Raw genomic sequence first — 26,471 nt, 5'->3', positions numbered from 1 at the left:
TAATATGCAAAAACAATCCAAACACATTGTAGCAAGGGTGACATTTATTGCATTCTAATGAGGACCCGATTCCAGCTGGCAAACCCTGCAATTATTATAATATTACGGTACTATATGGTTCCTTTCCCTGAAACACAAGTCACTTTCAATGACCCATGACCCTGGAATGACACTACTAATGTATAAGTCATCTCGCTGATGCTTTCGGAAACTGGCGACAACAGTCTGTCACATCGAGGCATTGAGTCTCAGTGTACAAACGGTGAAAGGAAAACAGTATATTGTGAAGAGAATTTGATGAGCTTGACATCTCAGGATATCACATTAATAGATCACATGATTTACAATGGAGCCATCCAATTGCTATTGCCCGGGATAAGCCATTTTGATTACACTGTGTTGTTACATCTCATGAAATGTACCAGTCTCAGTGATACGTTTTAGATGGGACAACTCTGGGATTGAATTTTTACCTGGAAGCGCAGGATGATGGTCCAGATCAGACCCAGTGTAAGTCTCTGATTTCCGTCTGTAATATCGTGGGAACCCATATTTTCCAGATGCACTCTCTTCTCCTTGAGGAACGTCAGTGCTTTGTCAACATTCTCCAGGCAGTGAATACGCATCTTGCCCTTGGTTGGTTTGGGCTGCAACAAAAAAATGCAAAACAGAACCAGGTGAGAACAGCTCCTTCCACAGTTTATGTTGGTGTAGAGTTCTACACGTAAATACCAGCAAACATAATCTGTAGCTGTCATCTTTTGTTGACCAAAACTTTCACTGTGATAATTCATGTATGAGGAGGCAACAGTAAGGTGAAACAAACTTTGCAACTTTACTTTGTGTACAGTATCTTGTTTCGTGAAATTTTAATCTGTAAGGACAGTGGGTACAATTTATCTTTGGTAAGGCCACAGACAAGAAACTTGTGGACAAGGACAGTCGATTGAAATGCAGGCAAGGAATGAGTTGGTTTATTACGGCATGCATGTATTAGCTACAAGGCAGCAATCATAGTTTAATCTACCCTGCCATGGACCTTTTACAAATTGCACTGAGAACACTACCTCTATCATAGATAATAATGTAAATAAATAGTCTCACAAGTTGCTCAATAGTTTAGTGCATTTTACAGTAATTGTTAAAATTTATGCAAAACAATCCTGTCTTATATCTTTTTTACAATGTATTCCTTTGTTTTTGTTCTGTTTGTCTCTGAAATACACAGTAGCTCAGCTTCATCACAGTTTGATGTTTTTGATTGGACACAATCACCAATAATTTACTGATGCAATAACAGTGATCGCACAAAAGATACATACCAATTTCTCTCCGGACAACACCTCAAGCAGTTTGATTAGCATTTTGCCATCTCGTAAGTCAGTGTACAGGTCTGCAATGCGGCAGGACACACGTTGCAAGTGTGAGTTCACCCATTTGGTAAATGTCTTCTTTTGCACCAATTCACGCTCATCTACAATAGCAAGGGGATAAGAAAAGTTGTTAGGAACATTGACAAAAGTAAATTCATTGTTGCATAGAAACGAAATTACACAATATTATACATTCCTGAACATGTGAAAAGCACATGAATAAGAACACCAAGCATGTAAAACAACTGAATCATGATTGGAAACGAGAAATGGTTCATACTTAATGGGCTTGACTACCACTTGACATACTTCAACATACCTTGCTGTTGTTGTTGTTTGACTACGTATATTCAGTCTGTGCTTTTAGAATTGACAGAGTAGCAGAAAGTTCCTTCTAAGATCGAAATGTTCATTTTAACCCCAGCAAGCCAATCATAACTCATGTGATGTTTTCTATGACATACAATATATCAAGTGCTTGTCTAAGGACTTCACGTGACTGGTTTGCCACTTGAATGCTGACCTACCGTGTATGTACTTGTCATGCCCAGAATGCATCCAGACATCCAGTGAAATAATGTCAGTTTTCCTATAAATCGCAGGTATTGTGCCGTGAGTGTCCTCTAAAACAGTCCAATTTTTTAAGGTGTACGTTTGAAACAGACATAAATAAACTTCACAAAGCTTACCTTTGGGTTATAATTTGCTGAGCACACTGGCGTCTCTTTCGTGAAGTCACACACGCAATGGCCCACTCTATGTGAGATAACTTGTTGACATTGTGGCTAAATTTTAACATGGGGAGTCCACGCTACGGCATTTTCCCCAAAGTTTTTCAACATTTGTTAAGTCGGCACAAGTGTTAACAGCCAAACTTAATGAAGAATTTGGCTAAATTCTGCATGACTTAACAGTGTAAAGGTTGACATGACTTAAAACTGTAAAGGTTGACACCTTAGTATTCATGTTTAGAATCCAATGGGCAGGTAAATGTGATTTTGTGACATAGGTCATGAAAGGATAAATGTACACCTTACAGAGGACACACTCACAGCTACCAATATTCACCCCATGACAACACTTCTAGTCTTTTTTTCTCACTCAATTGGAACTCCTACCAACTGAAAAATTTGACATAATCTTTGATAGGTGTTATCATCAGCAGCTGACGTTGCACACCAAAATGTCACTGTTGTCCTACATTATCATAACTGGTATGGTGTCTTTGCTCTGGACTCTGCAGTTTATGTTACTGTCTAATTTACAGAACATCAGAATTTTATTATGAACAAAAAGCACTTTTTATTTCTTACCTTGGGATTTGCGAATCAAAACTTCCATGTACCTGTTTTCTAACCGTCCTGGAAACTTGCCACTCATGGCTGTATTTTTTATCCCAGTCTCACACACACTAGACTGTTATATGAAACAACTATGGCTTGGATTACAACCCTCCTGCTCCAGTGAGATAAGTCAATAGCGGTCCTCTCAGCACTTCTCCTTTTTCAACAGTTTGAAGGCTTGATGAAGTCTGCCACACTTCTCAGCTAACAAACTCCTTATTAGTTGCTGCAATCACTTTCACATGTTGCCACTGACAGAAATTGGAAATATCCCGTGAAATTTGTCCTCCATTTGTCCTCCGTACAAAGCGACCCGAGGTGAACCCTTGTGCATACAAACCAGGTTTCGAGATCTAATCACTCTTTTATCAAAGGCGGGACAGATATGGTCATGCAATTGGCGCCAAATTTTAAACCAAGGGTTGAGCATCACAGTTTATTTGAACGTACACCTCGCTGGCAACTCTTGGTACAACCAAATCAACGAAAGAAGCTGGTTGTATGGTAATAGAAGTTTGAAATTTTGCCCATTTAATCTAAATAGATTGCCTTTATTCAAGGCAGCCCCTATAAACTAGAGTGGTGAAGTCTGAAGTTGTCCACCCACGACTACCCATGACTACCAACATAATTTCAGGTGCTAATACCACTATGGCAGCTTGGGGTCAAAATACTCCAATATAATCAGACGGACACAATACATGTACTATACAAATGCCATGGGTGCAAGTAATTGACAGTTTCAACAATAAACAACCTGAGAGAAAATGATCCCATGGTTGACAATACAGGAATTTAAGAACTCGATCTCAGGTCAACTGTAGCAGTTTGCTTTCTTTGCCTCTGTAGTAGTACTTCATGTTTTGCATTGCAAATGACAATGCACAGGAGTTATATTTACAAGTTCAATATTACTTGCTTCACATACAGGAAGTCACTGTTTTTCAAAGTTTATTTTAGTACCAAAAAAAAATTGATGATGCTTATTTACAGACGCACACTCCTGCTGAGATTAAAAATAAAAGGAAACTGTTTCAAAATTTAAAATACACCGGAAAACAATGGTTTGCAAGATGTGAATTAGATGTGTACACACATAGAATAATAGGTGTATCAAGCCAAGAAATATACACCTTTAATAAAGAACTTGTGCAATAACGGTTTAGGAAACCTTGTATCCTTACTTCATGGATACATGCAAGGAAACATGATAGCTGTACCTGTACTTCAATACAACACTCCTACTTCAACAGAAACTTCGAAAGAAACGAAACTAGGATTAGTATTGTGCACTATCTCATCACTAGAGGGCTCCCATTACAAAACTTAAGTGTATGGCCGAACACCAGCGTACATTCTCATCTGCACAATTATTTATGGTTCTCTCACTTTAGGTTCATTATGAACATGTGTTACATCACATATTGTAAGTGCATGAACAGTAAACGATGTAATTTGCCCTGATCGATGAACAACAACACAAATGCTCAATGATATTGATATGAAGCTTTAACTGCTACACGTATTGATATGATTACGGATACACTTTACATTTCCACAACAAATCGCTACGGTTATAGGGTTACTGAACACAGCTGGTATTTCATCTCCAAAGAAAACAGCAAAACAAGTTACTACCATTCAATGTTGTCGGTTACAAGTCTACTGTATCGTTTGAAGACATGTTTCAAATGTTTCACATCCTCATTTCAGATAACATAGGTTACATGAAATCGCTGACAGACCCACTGACCAGACTTGAAATGTACAACAGGCAGCTTCAGCCTTTAAAATTGAGAAAATGCCAATACTTGATACATTCATGATGAAAGTAGAGTACTAATGCACCATGGTACCAGCCTGGTTGGCATGGCAAACACCTAGTTTATCAAGTGGCTAGACCTACAGTGTTGGTGATGACATGGCTTCACCTGGGTTTGGTTCGTTTTCCTATTTCTCCTTGTTGCCCCCAAACACAAATCAACTGGTCAATATGTAACTACAACATCGATATATCTTTTAATGTGACAGGTACCTGATCACAGATACCGCCATATGGGACAAGACAGCAGAACTACCACCACATAGCTGGAAGGGAAGGTAAGTAACACGTCCACATATCATTACGCTTCATGTCACTCAAATAATACATAAATTCAGGTGTTACTTGATCAATTCAGTGCTTTTCATGTAAGAAGGAAAAGTCTCACAAGTATCAGATACCAAAACCAGTGTTGTGGCGTAGCAGTAGTTAAAATTGAGTGAGATACACTTTTTTCCTTAAGTTGACAGTTGGTCTACTTCTCAAAAGCCTTTCTTGTGGCAAGTGACAGGTACCTTGGTTTTGATAAATTTCATATGCAAACACCAGCACCTGTACCGAGTTGAAAAAAGGCATTTTCTCCACCTTTAAACACTTTTAGATATAACAAACTCAACTCTTTTGTGAAATTACCATTTCCTTGTCAAATTAACAGTGACTCATATCTAATTATGGACAATGGAGCTATGCCTCTGAGTCTGCTGTAGTATTTTGACCCCAAATGTTATTGTCCCTCGCAGTGCTGCCCATATATGGAACTGTAAGGTGAGGTCATGACCTTTTAACCTTGCCCCATACAAAAATTATATCAAAACCCTTGCTAGGTATATTAAAAGCTGCCCTCGTTTTCATCTACACATTATTCAGTTAATAGGTCCAATTAATATACCATAGTAATTTAACATGGTCATGCCTTACATAGCGTATTAATAGTGTGATGTAATCAAAATTTTGCACAAATGTAAATCTCTTTATGTTCATTTTGCACATTTTTAATTTCTGTAATTTTCAAAATGGAATGTTTACTACGAAGTACTGAAGCTAATATATTCACATGAACATACCTTACCTAGTCACTTTGCCAATATACTGAGTAAACATTTCACCTATAATCGGATTTTGGTGTTACGATCTTTTGCTTTCATTAATATTCTACACATTTCAAACCAACCCAAAGATATAACTAATTACAGTACATGCAATTGTCTGTCAATGTACAGCTGTCCATTACAAGTATAACATCAATCATTCACAGAAATACAACTGAAATAAATAATTGTCTCTTCAGTAGCAGGTCATTGTTTTTTCCTGAAAATATCAGAAAATGCTCGTCTGTATATTTGTGTAGTTGATATGTGTTTTATTCCTTCAATTCTTTGCTGTGCGCAATTTTTGTCGCATGAAAATGCAGATGTTCAAACATGGTCACTCTTGTGGAATGACCATGGTTCGAACAATTTAAGATAATATAATAATATGATTAAGAAAGTAAGGTAGCAGTCATCAGGAATTATTTTGAATATCAGTAATTTCAATAGGCAACTAAGAGTGTCCCTCTACATTTTTTCCACACTGGACAGATATGTTCTGCTATTTTCAAGGACAATAATAGGATTTATCAATGTGGGGTTTATTTGCCATATAATAGTCAGGCACCACACATGTCATTGGTGACATCATCTGTAGCTTTACTGCTAGGGTGAAGTCTTCTGTAGAGCTGAAATATGAATTGGACAACCCCTATTGACAGGAGTCACAGCCAGACTGATTGGTGAAATGCCTCATGCATTCTGATGTCATCTACTGACACTGAGGGCGCTATTCTATTGGTGACTTCAGAAAAATGGGTGTGTCTTCCCTGAGGACTACAAAGTCATATGCTCATAACAAGTGGTATACCTTCCTTCATAATTCATTTGAAAAACCTAAAATAAGGCACTGTCATAAAGCCAGTTATCAAATCCTTGATATCCCTACAATTATTCAGCAAAAGATGTTTGCTTTACTGGCAATACAAAACATTTTAATTCACATTGATTAAAATACAATAATTACCATGATTGGGAATTAACAATCTATTGATAACTAATCAAATGAGTGAAAACGCATTTGCTTAGCTTGAACATTCAATCTTCTCTACATCACTAGAATTCACATCACAGTTGCAATCTCCTTGCAAAACATGCTTGCAGATTCAATGGCTAACAATTTCAAATACAGAACATATATGACTAATTATCTGTCAGGTGACCAGAGAATGTCTTGTGTCAGCCTTCAGCAGGATTTCAGTTTTGTCAAGATGATTAAACTACAGCTTCAAATCCACTGGTGTTTATCAGACACTTTGCATGTTGCAATCTAACCTCATCAAACGGGGTTAAAAAAATTTAATCATTGTCCCTATTTACCCAGACTGCCTATGAAAGTGAAGCAGCAAATACGCTACAGATGGAAGTCATGGAGTATTCTGTGCAGCGTCTGTTATATCTAGATACCTTGTGACACCGTGTCCTTTGACATTTGTGAAAATAATGTGACCTTGACTGTATGGTCTTACCAACTGTACTTTTTTATTCATCAGGTGATGTAATGATGTACTGAATTTGCATAATTCATGTCTACCTGATAAATAATAAATTGATCTGAATGTCCGATATTAATTTTCCCATAGAAACTGTGTCATTCACAAATGTTTCACACCATTTTGAAACAAGGAAAATTTAAGCAATGATTGATATGCTGTTTGACATTGGTTAGCTCTAGTGTTACAACTGTTGTACGAATGTGATATTTATTGAGAATGGATTCTGATAATATGAACTGACTCCTCCCTATAATGATTTGCTAAATTCAACATAACCATCCCAAGGAAAATGACAGGTTCTTGTTACGAAAGTAATTGGTTATTGGTTTATCTCTCTTTTATTTCAAATCAAATTGGGACATTAAGTACACCCTACAGGGGAAGGGTCAAACTGATACACTGTTCTCACAATGGAGCTTTAGAAGTGACACCTACGTATGATGCATTCCTATGTACGTTTGGTATCATGAATTATATCACCCTACAACATGCAGGCCAACCGCAGTCACTCTTCTCAATTTATTCTGGATTTACTCACACGCATCTCTGTCAACACTTCAAGTTATCAGGTACGGGCCACTGGCTGATTAAAATATTGCCTGTTCCGTTTCCTTTCACTGCACTCAGCTGGCACCGCATTATTATTTCATGGAAAAAGCTTACCCTACAGGCTACAGTCCAGCTGGTAGCACTGGCATCTCTGTTGGACATTTTGAGCAGATTGTGTGTAGGTTAAGATACTAGACTTTTAATGGGAAAATGAAAAGCCTACTGGATGAAAATTTCAAGCAAAGGCATACAGTTTATAACTTGGATATATAATTATTATTACAACATGCCTGAAAAGTCTGTCATCTCCAATTGTCCTAATTCATGCGCTTGAAAATTTCACCTAACATATGCTTATTACTATAGAGGTCATTATCACTTGATAAGGGCAGGTTTTGGAAGTAATTGAAATGACATAACTCAATTCCATGATAGAAATGTTTGCAAATGCTGTCTTAATTTTAAATACAAAACAGCGTAGTTCACAGCACTGACAGCCTATTTCTACCTTGATGAGGTGCATTTATCAGTTTGGTTGATTGAAAGTCTTTGCAAGAATGGATTTTTCAGGGTGACTGTCCGTCCTGGCAGCTCTCTTTCCATTAATCAGGATGACTCCTCAGTACCTTGTGACAGGCCACACAATTGTTCACAAACAATACACACATTCATAGCCACACACACGATGACCTTCACTAAACCCTGTCTCGCAATCTGCTTTCTTTCTCCATGGGTTTTCTATGGAGCACTGAGCTTAAGGTCACTGCACTTCTGACCTACACCAGTACCTCTGCAAAGAAATTCTAATATTTACCCTTCTGGCATTTTGGCAGTACAGTATGTCTAGACTCACTATGCTTTATGACTGATTTTTGTTGTTGAAAAAGTATTTGCTTGGCTCGCTGATTTTTGAAGCCATAATATCAGCTGACTTTACCGAGATGATTTCTTCAATATGGCAAAACCTTACATTTCCTGTTTTTGTACCACTTAGAGAAAACAAAAGCAAAACCATCCCATACCAGTCTGCCTGGTTCCTCTTTAACAGTACATGATATGTTAAAAAGTTGACTTGGGCAATTCATGTATCGAAAGTGCAGAATTTCCAAAGAGATAGCAACCATAGTTTTGAAAGTACATGGTTACATTCTGTGTAGCATCATGAGCATGTACATACATTTTAAGTCCCTTTATGAAACATGACAGACATGATGTGTAGTTTACAAAAAAATCTGAAGCTAAAACATCAATTAGAAAGTATATTTTACCTTATTAACGAACAAAATCATTCCTTAACATTACAATATTCGTTGTTAGGTTTTTAAGACCAAGAATACATACTTTGATTTAAAAAGACATATTTTCAGATTGCCAGATAAACGGTTGCACAGACAGTAGTAGCATGTAGAAGTGAGACTGTCTATGGTTGCAGATATTAAATTGACAAATGGCAAAAAGAGCGGCACTGTGCTGACTGTAGAGTCTAATGCTGAACGGCCAACAAGGGTGAATAAACTTGGATTAAGCTGTCTGGAATTCTTGAAAAGACATTTCTTTTTACTGCTCACAATGTAACAATAAAACTGCTCACAGCAGACAGATGTGGGCTTCGGTAGTAGCTCATGAAAAGCTGAAGAGGTAAAACTCTTGCATTTTTATGACACGTACATGACCTTTAACCCTTGAATAACTGAACAGAAACCATATAAAATCAGACATTTGAATATTGCCCTATTTCTCTGGGTCTGTATGCATTGGTTGTATTTTCTAAAAGCTGCTGACTATACAGATGCCAATGGAAAAATGCAACTTAAAAGAGTCGGATGAAGGACTTCCCCATTGGTGGGCCTCCTAGATACAGTGTTATTGCGGTATGAAGAGGAAAAATTATTAGTCACATAGCTTAAACATCAACTTCAGCCACAATGTTGTAAGAGGACATAAATTGCAGGTAATAACCTGCAGCAGTAATTTCCTCTGCTCATGTTGAATTAGTGTATTTATGAAAATAATTGGCATTTGAGAAATAGTCCTGGTAATGGAGAAATGGTTTCCTATTTCAGGGTGTTGTCCAAGGTGCCCTCAGAAGTTTATAATAAAATCTCAGGATAACATTCCCTTGAACTGCCCGTAGAGAACCCCTGTGAAGCTCATCACATCTCCATGGATACCGACGTCTGAAATGACACTTTACAGTTGACAGTGATACTGATATACTGCCAGGCAGGCTAAGTGAAGCTAAATTACATGTTCTTTATCCGATCAATGGAAATTTATGCATACATATGAAAATTCATGCATAATCAGCATGCCATGAACAATTGTGGGGTAATTGTGCAGTGTTCCAGCAGATAATGGTGTATATGCACAAAGTGCTATGTGGCAATAAGTCATAAACAACACCGCATTCCATATTCAATATTAGAATTTTAATGACAGCAGTAGAGTTGATTCGTTAGGCTGGGCAAATCTGCCACGATTCATTTTACCTATTTATGGGAGTGACATGTTTCATTTCAGACTGTTCATACGGCTATGAGAGGCACAAGCAACCCACCTACACTGCTGCAATCTATGTTCTTCTATAAATAGAAAATTGACAACGTCAGAACTCCTTGATATTGTCCATACAGTAAGTCCAAATATGCTGCTGATCATAAAAAACATGGGGCATTACATTAACTGGGGACGGAGGAGCTGCTTACCCTATAGAAGAAAAGTGTCAACCCATCCTGGTCAATCACTGATTCTCCAAGACTGTGTAACTCTAGACAGTGTATTTACACAGTACACTCATGACAAACACCAAAAATTCTTTTCTATGCCCTTGAGCCATCTTATTTCTGCAGCAGACCAAGAGAACATGAGAAACCTAGTGTTGTTTTCAAAACTTTCTCTCATGACAGAATTCCTGAATGCACTGATGATTATGCCTTGGAATTCAGTGCTTGGGCAAAACGCCTGCTAAAAAGCTTTCTGCGTGGGTGAGTTGCATCTGAACCGTTTGAAGTCAAACCAAAACTGCCGCCTGACTTGGCTCGCTAACATCAAACATGTTATCATGAAAGAATTAACATGGATAGGAAATTCTGCTGATAAAAAGGAAACATTTTGATTTCAGCATAGTGGAATGGTAACGATTTTATACACAGATATTCTGTTATTTATAAAATAGTCACTGACAAGGCCAAACAGAAAATTGAATGCTATTTCATAACGGGACTGACTTTGCCAATGTTTTCGTGTCAGAATTGATCTATTCACACCATCAAACTTATCACAGTAAATGAAAGACGGGTGGAAAAATGTTAAAAGATTTCATCCACTTTCATTTGAAAGCTTTGTACAGTCTTGCAGTTTTGTATGCCAATAAGGAGGGCACATCTTCATAGTAAAATGGCATAAGAGACAAGATGTGAACCATTTCAAAATATCACCATTTATCACCAGCACATGTGTTTCAGATTGTGGGTTGTGGTAATTCATGTGTTACCAACCAAGTTCCCTGATGATACATATTCCTAGTTACCGCACATCTGTTGCGGTAAACCATAAATTTGTTGTTTTTGCCAATATCAGGGGATCTTGTGACCCCAAATGCTGTCGTGTCACTAACTATGTGCACGTGTGAAAGTCAAGCAATCAGAGCACAGGTCAACAGAAGGACACAGAATATCATTTTCATGTTTGAATGTCTGTATCGACTGTAAAACTGTTTTCAGAGTTAATATGCAGCTTTCTAATCATCACTTTAGCTTCTGGTAGATACTGAGTTCCAATTTCTGCGCTGGTTATTTTAGACTTTATTTTTTCATTGACACTCCTTTGGATTCTGAATGCTGTTTTCTGTAAGTTAACATCCTTTGTGGAGTTAGCCCGGAGCTATGCAGAACCTTGCAAGCTGTGGAATTGCTGGTAGCAATATTTGTTTGTAAAATTAACCTAAGCCATGCTTTGTACACTTACCTTTAACAAGGTTACAGAGGTCTTCATGAAGGACATCTTACCATTGTCAGTGACTGTACTAATTACATATGTCTATTTAAAATCTCACACGAATTACTTAACTTACCTTGAATTCAACCATCATAGGGATGTGATACCAAATATGGTTGGGAAAGGAAAGGCTCTAAATATTAACCATCATTGAAAATACGCCATGTTATTTTATTTATGGAACTTGCAATATTTTTTTCAATAATGTAGCAACACTCACGATATTCTCATTTTATCTACTGCATGTACTAAACATCACTGGGTAGACAGATACAGGCTGCTTTGTAATACCTGTGGTATGATTGGATCTTTTCTTGACTAGAGTAGGTGATTCCAATGTCATGCACATTACCTGCTAGAGCCCTAATTCTGGATCTTTCAAACAGCTTGGCTCCACCTTCATCATAGTTCTCCTCCCCGGCAGGGTCCCACTTGTATCCTGGGTGGAATTCGGTTTGTCCACCTCCGTCCATCATCTTGACAGGTTAAACCAAAGCCTATCTGTGGGCAAGATAGCACAAAAAACCAAATCAAAACATAGAATACATTTCATTGTATAAAACAAAATATTAACTCCACAGAAAATGGTACATTTTCAGTTTCTTCTACCCAGTACCATCAAGTGATAACAATAAATTCCTATTGCTGTAGCAAATCTACCATGGGTCAAACATTTGTCACTCACAAGTATTTGCAGCTTTCCCATCTATCCTGATGACATTTTCAAAGATACCCATAAAAATGTCTGCTTGGTATTTATGCACCGATACACTTGTAGTGATAAACACCAAGGTCAAAAGTGGGATAACAGATTATGCATCCCTATATAGTGACTGTTTGCCTTAGAAACCAAAATGAAATATTGATGTCTGAAAAATCAACACAGTAAATTTGACATTCACTAAGTATGGTAGGTATCCTTGCAGTAATAAAATGGCAAGATTTTTTGGGGCACCCTTTACAAAATTAATGTTTTCTATTACATGTACCACATGTATGCAACTGAGAAAAGCAAATTATGCAACACAATATGATAGCGTAGTGTAACTAATCATTCTTAAATGAGCTGGTGAATGAATGTTATATGCTATCTGCCATGTTGAGCTATGGTTTTCTGCTCAATACAATGTACCTCCAAAGTCACAAGTTCAAAAGAGGTATTTGTTTTGCATCTTCGCAATCTTTGACAGCCTAGATTGGAAGAACTTAGATACAGCTTCAGGAGTGAACTATTTTGAGATTGTAATGTCATCAAGCTTAACAGAACAGCTATTTTGATTCCATAACGCAGTTCCCCACTACTTTGCAACGGTCAAGTTATTCTACAATCTCTTGGCATACATATTACACCAAAAACGAAGGTTTTATGGCTGTGAACAAATATTTAGGGCAAGACTGGATTATCAGAGAGAGAGGTCAGCTGCACATAGAGGTCATAAATTAAAGGGCTGTACAGGCTACCTACAGATTTACAAGACTAAATTTTGCACATTGCTTGTTTTAAACTGTTCACTACTAACCCAAGGCTAATGAAGCTGGAGCAGCCTACTGACATAACTTCGCTAACAATCACATGATCTCCTTATTTAGCCACACACTTTATGGCCAGTAATAGTGCTGGTATAACAATGAGTTCTTGAACAAAGATCCCTTGTGATCTTCCCATAGAAAAGCATACGTCTGGGACCAGCACCAGTTCAACTTTATTAAGGTGCTTCAGGGTCTAAGAATTTATTGAACTGGTGTGATCTTGTTAGACTGGACAAAAGGTTGCATGAAGTGGGGTTGTGCTCGTCAAAAATTACCACCACATTCGCTTTCTTTTTGAAACGGTGAACACAATGATGCCACTGTCTTGATGGAGTTGTTTGTACCACTACCAGTATATGTAAATACCTTACAGATATATTATTTTCAGCTTAAAACAACAGCAATCCTGATGTATATTTTCATTCTTTATTTTAGTTACATATACATATAATTATAGGTAGGAGGCCCTGGTGCAGGCATTCAACTATCATCATATCAGGTTTACGAGGTGTTTCTGAAAGCATTTTATTTGTTCCTGTAAAATTACACATGAAATCTTACTGAATCTGTAAAACAAGCATGAATATTTGACTCTAGATATTGACACTGGCGTATCTGTACATATTTATCTCATTCTTCTTGTTACCGTGCAGTGAATGCTGAATATATCGATTTGAAATAATTTTATAGTCCTATATTACCCTGGTTTATTATATGATAATCCAAGCATGCATTTATAACTAGTATCTCCTGCAATTTGGTATGTCTGGAAGTACTACTGTTCTCTGCTGTAAGTGTGGCAAGCTACATTTGTATCACTGGCAAAAAGTGAACAATTCTGATAGGTGTTAATTTTGTACACAACTAAGGGTTTCCATTCAGCTCTCAAGGGTCCATTACTGAGCAGACTATATAACACGAGTAAATTATCTAATTTTGTTTATAATGCCAATTTTTTTTTTCAATAGATATTACAGGCACATTATTCTGGTGTCAATAATGACACCAAAATCCTGTTTTACTATTCACATTATTTCTTACAGACATGATGACCTAGGACATCAAATATCTCAGATACTAATACATATGAGATTATTTACACTTGTCAAGTACATTTTTTCTCCCCATTTGGAAGATTTTGAAATCATTTTGAGATGTCTCCAAGTTGAACAAAAGCCTGCTCTTTACCTTCTTACCTGGCGCTATAAATTCCACTTATACGAAAAGGTATTTTCTGTTCAAGTAGTAGTTGGTGACAAAACTATGTAGTCAGAACACTGAACCTTACTAGGTATTTTGTTTCAAAATTTATAGCCTTTTTCTATTTTAGAAAAGAAAGCCCACTTGGTTTTTATGAGACTGCGTTCTCTTCACAACAACAACAACAACAACAAGAAATGGTAAAAGCGGGCGAAAGCTTTCTCATCTGACCTTTATCACACATGCATCTTCAGTTATTTTTGGAGAGTGTAAATGATGGAGGGTAGGGTTGGTGTATAATATTTGATGAGTGTCAGTTGCCAATGAGCCATATCAAGGTGGTTTTGTTGGTCCAATAAATCAGCACCCTTTATACAAGGTCTCCAGTCAACTGCATTGGCGGTACCCTTGAGCTCTCACAATCAAGGTCACTGCTGAATATGCATTTCCTGACTTTCCCCATGTCATAACAAGGTAGTTCCAAATGCAAATAAACACAAAATACATTGAATTTTACATACTGCATCTCCTGATAATCAGAAATTTTTTTGGTAAAATATCTCATGGGAAGATATGTCATTGATGACACATCTATGAACATGCATACATATATATACACTTCATAATTCTCTCAAAAGTTCTTTCTGAATGCAAAACAAACAATTTGACTTGCATGGAAAATATTGACCAAAAAATGTTTCTATTGGCAGGATAGCTGAATCAGTGTTCAGAGGCCAGTATTTTGATACTTTCACTTATGTCAAGTTTGATTTGCTATTCCTAGATTTACATACAATTTCATTGCAGATGGGACTTGATATCAACTGTTCCACACTGGAATGATGAATTAAGTGTACAGGTAAACTGATAGATGTTGATTCGGTGGATTTTACTTATTTGAACTGATATTCAGGAAAGCAGTAAAAAGCCCTTTTAAGATGGCAAAATTGAATGTCACCGAAAAAATGTATTTTGATTGACTAAAAAAAGGTGCAAAGTGTAGCTCTTATTATCAATATATGATTAACATTTTGAAAATATGGTGCTGGGATTATCTTGACCGAAGACTTTTCAATGCCTGGGATGCCATTTATGTCCTCATGTGACCCAAGCTAGACAGCCCCAACCAGAATCCCTCCTCTGATGATGTAATAAGGGTGTCTTATAAGCTTTGGATGGGAAACATATGTGTTTATTTTTCAGAACAGTTGGATGTAATTGACTGCACCCCTAAGGACCAATCAGTAAGGCAAACAAAACAATAAACACACTGTAAATATCCTCAGTTGCTCTTGGGGTCTGATGAATGACAAAAGACCTCGTACAGGCCCCAAACCTGTGACAAATGTTACAAAAGACATTCTGCTGATGGGAAAGTAAAAAGCAAGTTGTAAAAGACACTATCCATGTCTCTCTCTACACATACTCGACAAACACTGTAAACCCACGGTAAAATGATATGAAAGACATCCCATAAATCATAAAAGATTTCCCTACTTGAATAGTGTTTCAATAATTCCAATAATTTCTCACTGCTGAGTAAAAATTAACATGTCACTTTTGGCAGGTCTGTTCAAGCTTTTTTCTATATGAAATAATTTAACAACTGTATGTGTATACATCACGTCTGTCAAAGAGCTTTATCACATACTTGTATACAAGATGTACAACAATCTTTTCTCACTCATTATTCTAGTCATGTTGCAAACTGAATTGCCAGCTGTTGACTGTGTGCACTTAATTAATTACATAACAAAGTAAATTTTCTGGGGTGCCAAGTACGAATTCACATATTTATGCTAGGATGTCAACTGGATCTCAAAGCCAACCACACCACTGTATGAAAATTTGCATTTTTGAAGACCCAATGAATCAGCTATAGCATTAATTAAGTACTGAATGTGAATTGAAGAATAGCATGGATACAAATACAGGTTTTTGATCCTCCGGCATTTATGAAAGCTATTATAAAAGACAAACCAGATTAATAAGCAACTACATACAATAGAAAATTAGCATTTACTGGACAGACAAGATGCAAGAATTTGGTTCAAATTTCAAATTGGGCGTGTCACTCTAATGCCTCTATACTTCCTGTAAGTAACAGGTGAAAAGTAAACTGTGTATTTATTTCTTCAGAAATATAACCATTACATAATACATATTTGTATTTGCTCTCAAATATGGCTAACAAATTTACTGATTAAAGTACTCTGCAAATATACATGTACACATACATGATGAAGCCATTCAGACTCTATATATCATCCATGTTTTATCTCATGGTATTTGCCTATCGTGCCTAACATCATCTGAACTATATTCCGTGACCAGTATGGTTAATTCTTACATGAAATGTCCATAATGTTTATGCAGTATTATTGGAATTGACCCTTTCCTTATCAACAATCTCCAATTAAAAATTCAAATGACTGACGACAGAGTTGTGCAAGGGATATAAAACTTAGATGCAAGTGTCAAAAGTTCAAGCCATCCTAAATGCAGCAATGCAATTGTGCATTGGGATTATCAAACGTTTCTCATTTCTCTGATTTCTTGCCAAAATGACCGTCTGCTTTTTTAGAGAATGCATAGGCCTGTTTGATTATGTATCAATGGGTCTATGCATTTGGAGCACTCTGAAGACAAACACAAATGCAACATATTTAACATAATTAACACTTGCATCAAATTAATTTATCGTGACGCAATCCAAACATTGTCGTGACTGGTCTTGATTGCATAAAAATGTATTTGAAAAGTAGTGATATTCCTGTTCATACTTATTTTCATGTGAATAAGCATAGCATCATTTCATGCAAAATACCCCATACATGATATTTTTCACAGCTGACAGATTCACATTGCCATACTTTATACATATTTATTTTTCAGATTCGCATATGGCCAATGACCATGGGACTAATATACACACACAAATTAGATGATGGTTTTCCATGACTGTCTATGGTACAGTTTGTTTGATAGCATGTCAAAAAACCCATCCACATGTTAAATTCCAAATGAATGTTTTTATCATAACGTAACTGATCATGACATACATGTTGGAGGTGCCGTAACTTATTGGTAAAACCAAGCAAATGAACATACCTAAATGCAATAATGACACATATCTTGAAACAATTCTGACAAAGGTGGTAATTTAGATGAAGTACAGACATCTAAAACGATGCTGGCTTTTTATATCTGGCTTGGCAGATACTTGATATGCAACAAGATAAGTTGAACTGAAATACCAGACATATCATTGATAACAGTCTTTCATAATTTTTCAGCCGTTCACTTAATTCCAGTGCTATGTCCCTGTCTGAATATTTTCTATGTGAGCAGACAAAAGGTCTTTGGTTCAACCGTTTTGAGCGCTTCAAAAAAACCCACCCACACAATGTACATTTATTTACTCTCTATTCTGATGATACACAATGACAAACGAGTGTGGCAAGAATGTGCAAGTGACATTTGATGACATCATACATACTTTATGCAGACATCATCGCCAAGGTCTTTTGCCTCATCCTTGAAATAAGCTAAGACTGAAACTTTTTCTCTCTTCCCTTGATATTTTGTCATCATTAGCTGGCAGAGATGTTTTAGGAGCTAATTTATATTTAGTCACTAAACAAATTTCACATGTAATTGCACTTTTATGGCAGTAATGAAGAAAAGGCTCCAAGATTAACATTTTTAATTACATTGAATCACCTGTTTCCCTACATGTAAATTATTACACTACAGGCTTAGGTTGATATGCAAAAATACTGAATATTCATGATCCTGTTATGAGCTGAATTTTGAAATGAAAATACTGGCGAGAAATATTGTGGGTTTAGATACATGCCACAAATCATTCTATCATGAGGCAGTCACCTTCCAATCCATCTGTAAGGAATGCCAATTTCTAGCAAACTGATCGCAATGATTGAGAACGCCTCTATGGCCAGACATTTTTACATCCACTGAGCAAATATTTTCCCTATTACAAGACATGTTGTGGTATTTGGCTCATGGTTAGGCGAATCAATTGCAAGGAGCATAGGTGAGGCTGAACAGTGCCCTTTGAGTGAAAAAATCAAGTTCAGTGCATATACAATGCTTCCACTGTGCTGTGTGTGGTAATGGCACTAATGTCATAGGGCAATTTTCTGCACTGCCCAACAACTACACATAGACATGCGGGGTGTGTTGGATGTGAGATGCATTTTGATTTCGCAGGAGGAAAAATACTGACAGGAAATACTCACAAAGATGGTGGATACGGAGAGCATGAAGAACGCAATGGTGGAATTTTATGTAATCATTAATGTATTTGAAAAATACAATAATGACATTGATTTACATGTGTAAATTTTACATCACAGATGCAGTTTAGGGGAAATGCCTGCAGCAAATCTTCATTGAACCACAACACCACCTACATTTTGTAAATTCTAAATAAGCAGGGATTCTTAATTTGCACATTACAACTGCTACTTACGCATCCAAAATGACTGCAAAACCCACTTTGACTTATTGATTTTTCCTCCATTATTGCATAAGTATGAAACCTAAATGACATCATCCAAATGAAACCGAAACACGTCGATACAATCCAATTGGTCAGGGGATGTCTGTACACTTTCAAAACAAGACGATTCTGTATTATTTATTATTTTATGTTTATATCAGTGTTTAAGATTCAGTAAGTCGATATCAATACAGTATGATAGCGGAAATAACATGAACTTCAGCAAAACTGACAAGTCAGCAGTTCTATACCTGATAGTTCAGATGCAACATTTCGAAAAGAGCTTGAACCTCATCAGTTTTAATATTTACTCAAATTTCCCCTTTGGGTTTATCAAACATGTTAAAGGATAAACAGCCCTTCTTTAGTAACTTGAATCTAGTGACAAATGATAAAGATCAAATCAACTAGTAAGGAATATCCCTTGATTTATCTATTGGGTACAAAAGGAAGTCATTCAAACTGTAGGTCTGGTTATCATGACACAACTTTGCGTCCGCCTAGTTACATGTACTGTACATGTACCTCCGAGTGAAATAATTTTGTTATCATTCTAAATCATCTGTCAATGATGGACAGCCTAACTAAATTAACAGCACTTCATAAAATTGGAAGCTCACTACTGTATACAAACCACGCCCACCCTGAACCATAGCATCTGTTGTGAATTTAAAGCTACTGGGGACACATTGACCCAAAACAATTTTTATAGTAATGTCATTATTGACTCCAAATGGAAGAAATGGAATGCTATGTTTTGCAATACCATTGCCTCTATTTGCAAAAACTGGTTCTTTTCATAGGCGATGTTTGGGGCTGATTGTAATTCATGTGATAAAGGAATGAAAGGTTCACTGTCTGCATTAAATTATGCATAAGAACATTTTGCAATGCTGGCAACCTAAAACTGAATATTCTTAGTCAAATGATGAAATTCTAAATTCACATGTATACAACAGAAAGTGACGGTTTGCCACTTATTCCTGTACCAAGTCCACAATTGTGGATCAAGGTCAGGTGTACAAACAAAGGTGATTTTCTGTTACAGGGCAAGCACCTTAGTGCAACGTTGACAACCAAATATAATACTGGTTTTCTAGTTTGAACTGCAACTGGTAAAAGTAACCACCCAACACATCTATCTATGACATGATATGGTTGGATGTAAAAAAGTTAATCAACAGATATGATCTCATGATTCATGTCAAGTTGACTGCCTGAGTTACGTGGATGGATCCCAAGACAGAAGCATGGTACACTGCCTGATTTACGTCCTGAACTATAGAAAATCCCATTGAAAAGAAAGAAAGTGGCAGCAGACAGAATGCCCTTTGTCCTCCCCTGGTTCATCACAAAAGACAATCCTTGAGGACATCTATAATCATGTAAATTGTGATGGAGAAATAAGAAACCGTCAACGGTGCCTGTCTGATGAATGCACAATTGTTGACACCAACATGATCATTTGACAGTTATGCAAAGGAATAGGATTAGGAGTACTATGAAAAATGCCAACCAAAAGATGTAATTATTAAACACAATGTAAGCCGTTGGTTTAATGTTCCAGTAGGGAAATATCCGGACAAGAATAAGCCTTTGCCACATTACATCACATTACAACAGACTAGATTGTGCATTAACTATAGTCTGTCCCAACAACATAAGAAAATTCTCATGAAATTTTAACTGCAAGTGTTATAAATTCACTCAGTTACTTTCTGAGAAGTGAGCTATTCGGTTCAATCATCTTCCATACTTAAAATGAAGGGCCAGGGCAGGTCCCTTCTATGGCTGTGCGGCTTTCTTGTTGATAAACATTGCCTCTGCCCAGAAATTGGTGATGAACTTCAAGGACATGTGAAGCAACTTCAGCAATTGATGCACGTTCATAATTTAACAATTTTGTAGCTCTCCACTCACTGCAAGGCCTTGCAAAATAGATTGCGTCCCTTTGTTTATACACCGTCCCTCCAGGACGGTGGTTTAAATGATATAAAGCTGCTTTGATTGTTGGTCACCAGTTTCGGTTCAGCCGCCATTTTAAAATTTTGGCTATGCACTAGGTATGTTGGGGGATGTGTTATGCATACATGGTCCCATACATACTGCAACAGATGGGATGACCTCCCTCTCTTTAAAAACACACCATGAATTATTGAATTTGGGACAAAAAAAATCCATGTTTCTTATCACTTGGCTCCAGGTTCATGTAGATTGTAAATGAACTTTCTTATCATGCATTGAGGAGTCCATCACCTCAGGAAAAGGAACGAGTATGACAAAATTCTCTCATTCCCTAAGTGTTACCATAGTCTTATTCATGATTGGGGAGAGGTATGGATATCCCTTTTCCTGCTAGACAGTAATAACTGTATCACTTCCCCATCAGCCAAGTCAGTAAAAAGCGGTATTGAGCCAAAACATGACGTATTTTCACCCACTTGGCTGGGTATGTTATAGCATCTTTTGTCCAAAACAAATCAACTTTACAGTATTATGTTTTCAACAGCCTTAAAATGTATAGTATTATGTTAAAATACATCATATTGAATTTGTTGTGTTTCATTATTTTTAACCATCTTGACCTGGTGGTGAAATATGGACTTGGCAGGAAAAGGGTTAAAGAAGTAGGCTGGTTAGGATTGGTTACTTGAAAAACTATATTTTCCTTGGCCTCATGTGGCATCTACCACCATATTGCCACCACATCAGAACATCTGTGTAATATTTATTGCTATAGGACATTGCTGCAGTTTCACATTTACACTGTAAAAACTGCTACAGTGTATCTGCACACTACTGATAACCAGCTACAGTCTTCAAACAGCTGTAACAGTTGCCAATTAATATTTCTCTGATCACTATCTAGCATATCAAATGAGCAGTCTGGTGTTCTGAATAAATATTGCCTGCTCTTTGTTCCAACGCATACATAACCCTGATAATAATAGGCCACACCATTCTATGCATGTAAGCATGGCAGGTTGTTTTAACAATGTATGCTGTTACTGACGAGACCTGAGACCACCAGAGGCACCAACGAAGTACAGCATTTGGAAATACACAACTGAATAAACCATCAATGCAATATTCAATAGTTTTTCAATGACTTTTGTGAGATATCTATACAATCAATTTTGTATCAGATACACATTTGTGCACAATTTCATGAGCAAGTATATGCAATACACTGCATAAAAGTCCTGCTAATAAGGTGATGTACTTATGTGATGTAATATTTCATTTCTCAACATCTGCATGAAATGTATAAAAATAGTACTTTTTCTCTTTACACATTATTTGTAACAAAGAGGGGTGACACACACTGACCACACAATGACAGTTGATTGCATTTATCTTCATGCAATACTAACAGTGGGATAGTTTGGTGGCCAAATAATTGAATTGAAATCTTGGGGTTACCAGTAACTTTTAAAATTCTACTGTTATATTGCATTACTGAATTATGCAAATCGCTTGGCATTGGTTCGCACAATGACATCCAAAAAGTAATTTGATACAATACTTAATAGTTTCAAAGTATACCTTTCACACTTTGTTTTATGAAATGATCCTGCTGAACAGGTGTCAAGTTTTAGCACTGGCTAATCTATATAAGAAATGGTTGGAAATGTATGAATCGATCACAAATTGTGGAAGACAGACAAATGACAAATAAATTGCCAAAAAGTACAGTTATGCCATGACTGATATTGGATTCTGGACAATGGAAAAAGAGGGCTTGACTTAAAATATGTTGAAGGTTATCATATAGTTCATAGGTCATTGCACTGTGACACTGAGAATTTAAAGATTTAAAATACTGTTTCATGAGGCTGCAATAGTCATTGCAACAATTCTTCAGCAATTCGTTTCCACTAACATTTTCCATAAAATTCGATCAACAGATGTTTACAAGTACTGCCTCCTTATTTATAACATTTTCTCAAACTGACTTCTATATAAGGCCCCGATCCGCATATCTTTACAGCTCTGATTACAGGTCAAAACAACTATTCATCCGATAATTGGGGTTCCAAATTCACAGCCAGCATTATCAAGCCAAGTTAGTTTCCTATAACCTTTATTAAAATCGAGAGCAATAGATTAAAATAGCACTTCTGTCAGATGAACTCTCCCCTGTCTGCCCGGCTGGCTGACCCCTAAATCTTCTTTACATCCAGGTATGCCATTTGTAACATAGAGATAAAATATTTTTAAAGAAACGCAGTATAAATTGGGTGTGTACGCAACAAAGTCGGTTTCTTGTAATCTGTTTAGGTTTATATCTCTCGGTGTTCGGTTTCACTGACCTTAATAAGCTCGTGGCGACCACCGCCCATCAAAAATATGGAGAAACCTTGTCTAGCCTCCGATGTAAAAAGATGCAACCTCGGGGTTGTTATTGACGCTCAGCGTCCAAAATCGTCAACCAAAATAGATAATTTTGAGTTGGTTAGATAATAACCACAAAGTTAACCATCTCGTCTGTTTTCAGACGCTGGGTGTTAAGTATGCAACCCACAAAGTTTTATGTTAATATAGACACGTTCACCATCACTCGCAACCGTTTTCATTTTTAAGTCGATCAAATATGCGACAGCTGAGCTTCGTTTTTATTCTGTATTTATGAGTATTTTAATCTTGGTGGAAACAAGCTGTTGGTGTGAGATGACCATGAACCGATATGCACCTTCGTAAAATTATTGGGACCTTACGGAGTGAGGCCCTCCTCTGAAGCTGCAAACATTGTCCCAGAATGACTAGGCCTTTGAAGGCTAAACATGGGTTGGCCTCCGATGTTCTCTCCACGTTCCCAAGCCCATGTACGCGTTTACCCCATATCAAACTGTCCGATACAGAATGCATGTTTGCAATCATACACCCATTCTCCGATCCAAATTCAGACTACTTACCTCTAAAAAGGAATCTCGCAGATCGGCTCCCGCCCTCCGCGTGTCTTTATAATATTCCCAGTCACTATTATTGACCAAAATTTCCACTCGATATTCGTGTTTTTGAGGATTTTTTGCGGGAATCCACTCAGGGACAGTGCAAACCTGTTCACCACTTCGCCCCTGCAGAGATCACCCGATTGTTCCGCGTCACAATCTATGAAGTAATAAATTATGAATAATGACTCCTAAATACCAAGTAAATAACCCTGTAGATGACCAGAGCAGTAGACTAACAACTGCTTTGGTACCATAAGATGAAGATGGTTCCCAACAAATTTTGAAAGCTGCCAGGACTGTGGACTATTTTCTTACGGCGTCGCGTCCCTAGCCCTTGCTCATGATGCTGTTCTATGGACGACCAATGAATAATGAAGTATTATGGGATGGTCTGGGTCATCTCATTAATTATGTAGGACATGATGTAATGCCGAACATACCAATATCGGTCAGACCACGCCTTTCTTTTTCCTTATATGGGCTGAGATGACAATATAGACAAGTAAACAAGGGAGTGAACTGCGAGGAAAAGTTTGCTGAGGTCATACGCGAGGTTCATTCACCGTGGGAGCCAGGCGTAGTATTCGTCCACCCGTCCCAGTCTGCGAAATCCGCTAGGGCCAAACATTTTATAGTCAGTGTATGTTCACGATTGACAAGATAGCCAACTAATCAAACCAATTTCTTAGCTATGTGTATTTCACACGTGTTGTTTTTGTATGGCTTCAAAGTTTAATTATTTCTAATGTGTGTTTCGTTTGTTCCCTCAGAATTGAAGTTTAAGTTCAAGAACTCGAGGAGCGCAACCCTTGACCGTATGTACTTTGGGCTGAAGATAGTGAAGTGAACGGCGATATATAATCCTCGAATAAATTTACCCCAGGACATAGTATAGTATGGAGAATGCCATTTCTCGTTTTCAATTTATTCAGATTTCTTTAAATTTTGTAACAACAATCGTGAATAATTTGAAATACACGACACACATGAGAATAGCATTATGAAGTGGTATGCCTATTATTTACTTCACACATGATCATATATATTCGTGCTGTGGACATTAGGTTGGTGAAGTTAGAAAAATAGATTGCTTTGAGAAAGAACAAGGAGACTGTTTTTTTTTTTTTGACACACAAAGATGTATAACTTTAAGAATATGTATGTACTGAAAAATTTATACCTTTGTAGGTTGAAAAAGGGTAGCTTTAGTGTAAGTTACAAGGAACACTATTTATTTTTGCCATTTGCCAAAAAAGAGGGTTTTTATATCCTTCAGTCTTTTTCACTTTCAGTTGAAAAATAATCGACCATCTCAATCCAGGGTCTGATACAAACATGCTTACGTCAGTAGTTGGGTCATGTCATAGATTCAGTACTTTGTCATTGCATCATTTTTGCAAGAGAGATTTGAAGAGAAAAAATCTAAAAATTTTTGGCCTTGTGTGAAGTGTCTTTTGAAAGCATGCCTGCATACATAAAAAAAACTTATTTATTATTCAGCTCTTTCAAGTAGTGCCTTTTCTGAAAGGCCTTTTCTGTGAAAAGTTTGGTAAACACTCTTATATTACGCACTTTGCATGAATGATCTTCCCCCATAACGTCCTCAAAAACAAAATAGCAGATTGTAAAAAATAACTTCTTAAAATGTGAAAACTATTATCTTTAAAAAGAATTTTTTACCAAAAGCCATCTGCCGATGCTGATGTTAGCTATCCATATTGTATATTCAGAGTTCTGAGTTTTTGTGCACATAGAGCTCAAGTAAAAGCACAGTAAACTGCACAAAAATCAATAAATTTGCCATACTTCACCACGAAGAAACCAGTAAGGGCTCTTCAGGGTTGCATTCATGCAAAGTTCAGGTGATCATATTTTTTTGGAAATTTTTCTGACTATTTTGTTGTCATTCAAGATGAAATTGGTTCTGCATTTACTAATTATATATTTGCCATTGCTATCAGTGATTTCACAAACCAATTAAAGATAGGATAGAGCCATTTGATTGACCTTTTGTGAGTGCACTGGTCTATTGAAGGAAATAGGCAGTTGATTGTGTACAAATAACTTGGTCATCAGGATTGCAAAAACATGCCTTCAAAATTTTGGATATTGAGGTTTCCTTGCAATGACCTAAAAGAAAGTTTTACCCACGAACTTCATCTAAATTTGATGTCTGAGCAGAAATGTTAATTTAATGTACTACGTTCCTTATTCCATAAGGCACAAAGCATCCTGGGATATTCAATCAAACTGACCTCATTTGGTGTCAAAAGTACTTCACCATGGTTAGAAGTGGAATTGTTTAGGATTTGGCTGTGGACAATAATGGAATGTTTCTCAAAAAGCGACCACTTAAAAATCACAGTTACTCTTTTTGAAGAGGACTTGTAGTCAAAAAGATTTAAAACTTTTCAAAGACCTCAAACTTCAATAAACGTTTTATAGTTTCCTAATTGGTTTAACAGTATCTCATTTTTAAAGTACACAGTAGCTGTGACTTTGAGACACTGGAAACCGATCTGGTGATTCTACTTCCTGGAAGTGCTGTATTTGAACTTTGTACAATTTGCATGCATAGTTTTCATAAACACATC

The 26,471-nt window shown here is 36.9% G+C and overlaps 1 protein-coding gene and 1 long non-coding RNA gene across 3 annotated transcripts in view; one reads left to right on the top strand and one right to left on the bottom strand.

The window, feature by feature from the left end:
• LOC139149603 (spectrin beta chain, non-erythrocytic 1-like) overlaps positions 1-24,280 on the bottom strand; it is a 52,152-nt gene extending 27,872 nt beyond the window's left edge. For both annotated transcript variants that reach the window (XM_070721434.1, XM_070721435.1), the window contains exons 1-4: positions 23,839-24,280; positions 12,020-12,168; positions 1,323-1,474; positions 474-647 (exon numbers count right to left, since the gene is read on the bottom strand). In XM_070721434.1, coding sequence (XP_070577535.1) covers positions 474-647; positions 1,323-1,474; positions 12,020-12,143 — 450 coding nt within the window. In that variant the 5' untranslated portion in view covers positions 12,144-12,168; positions 23,839-24,280. The remainder of the gene's footprint in view (positions 1-473; positions 648-1,322; positions 1,475-12,019; positions 12,169-23,838) is intronic.
• Positions 585-26,471, top strand: LOC139149607 (uncharacterized). The gene is made up of 3 exons (XR_011556124.1): positions 585-677; positions 4,748-4,816; positions 24,648-26,471. It is a non-coding gene; the product is annotated as an uncharacterized lncRNA (long non-coding RNA).

Source organism: Ptychodera flava, chromosome 14 (genome assembly GCF_041260155.1).
Source record: "Ptychodera flava strain L36383 chromosome 14, AS_Pfla_20210202, whole genome shotgun sequence".
Lineage (NCBI taxonomy): Eukaryota > Metazoa > Hemichordata > Enteropneusta > Ptychoderidae > Ptychodera > Ptychodera flava.
This window is presented reverse-complemented; position numbering and strand designations above follow the sequence as displayed.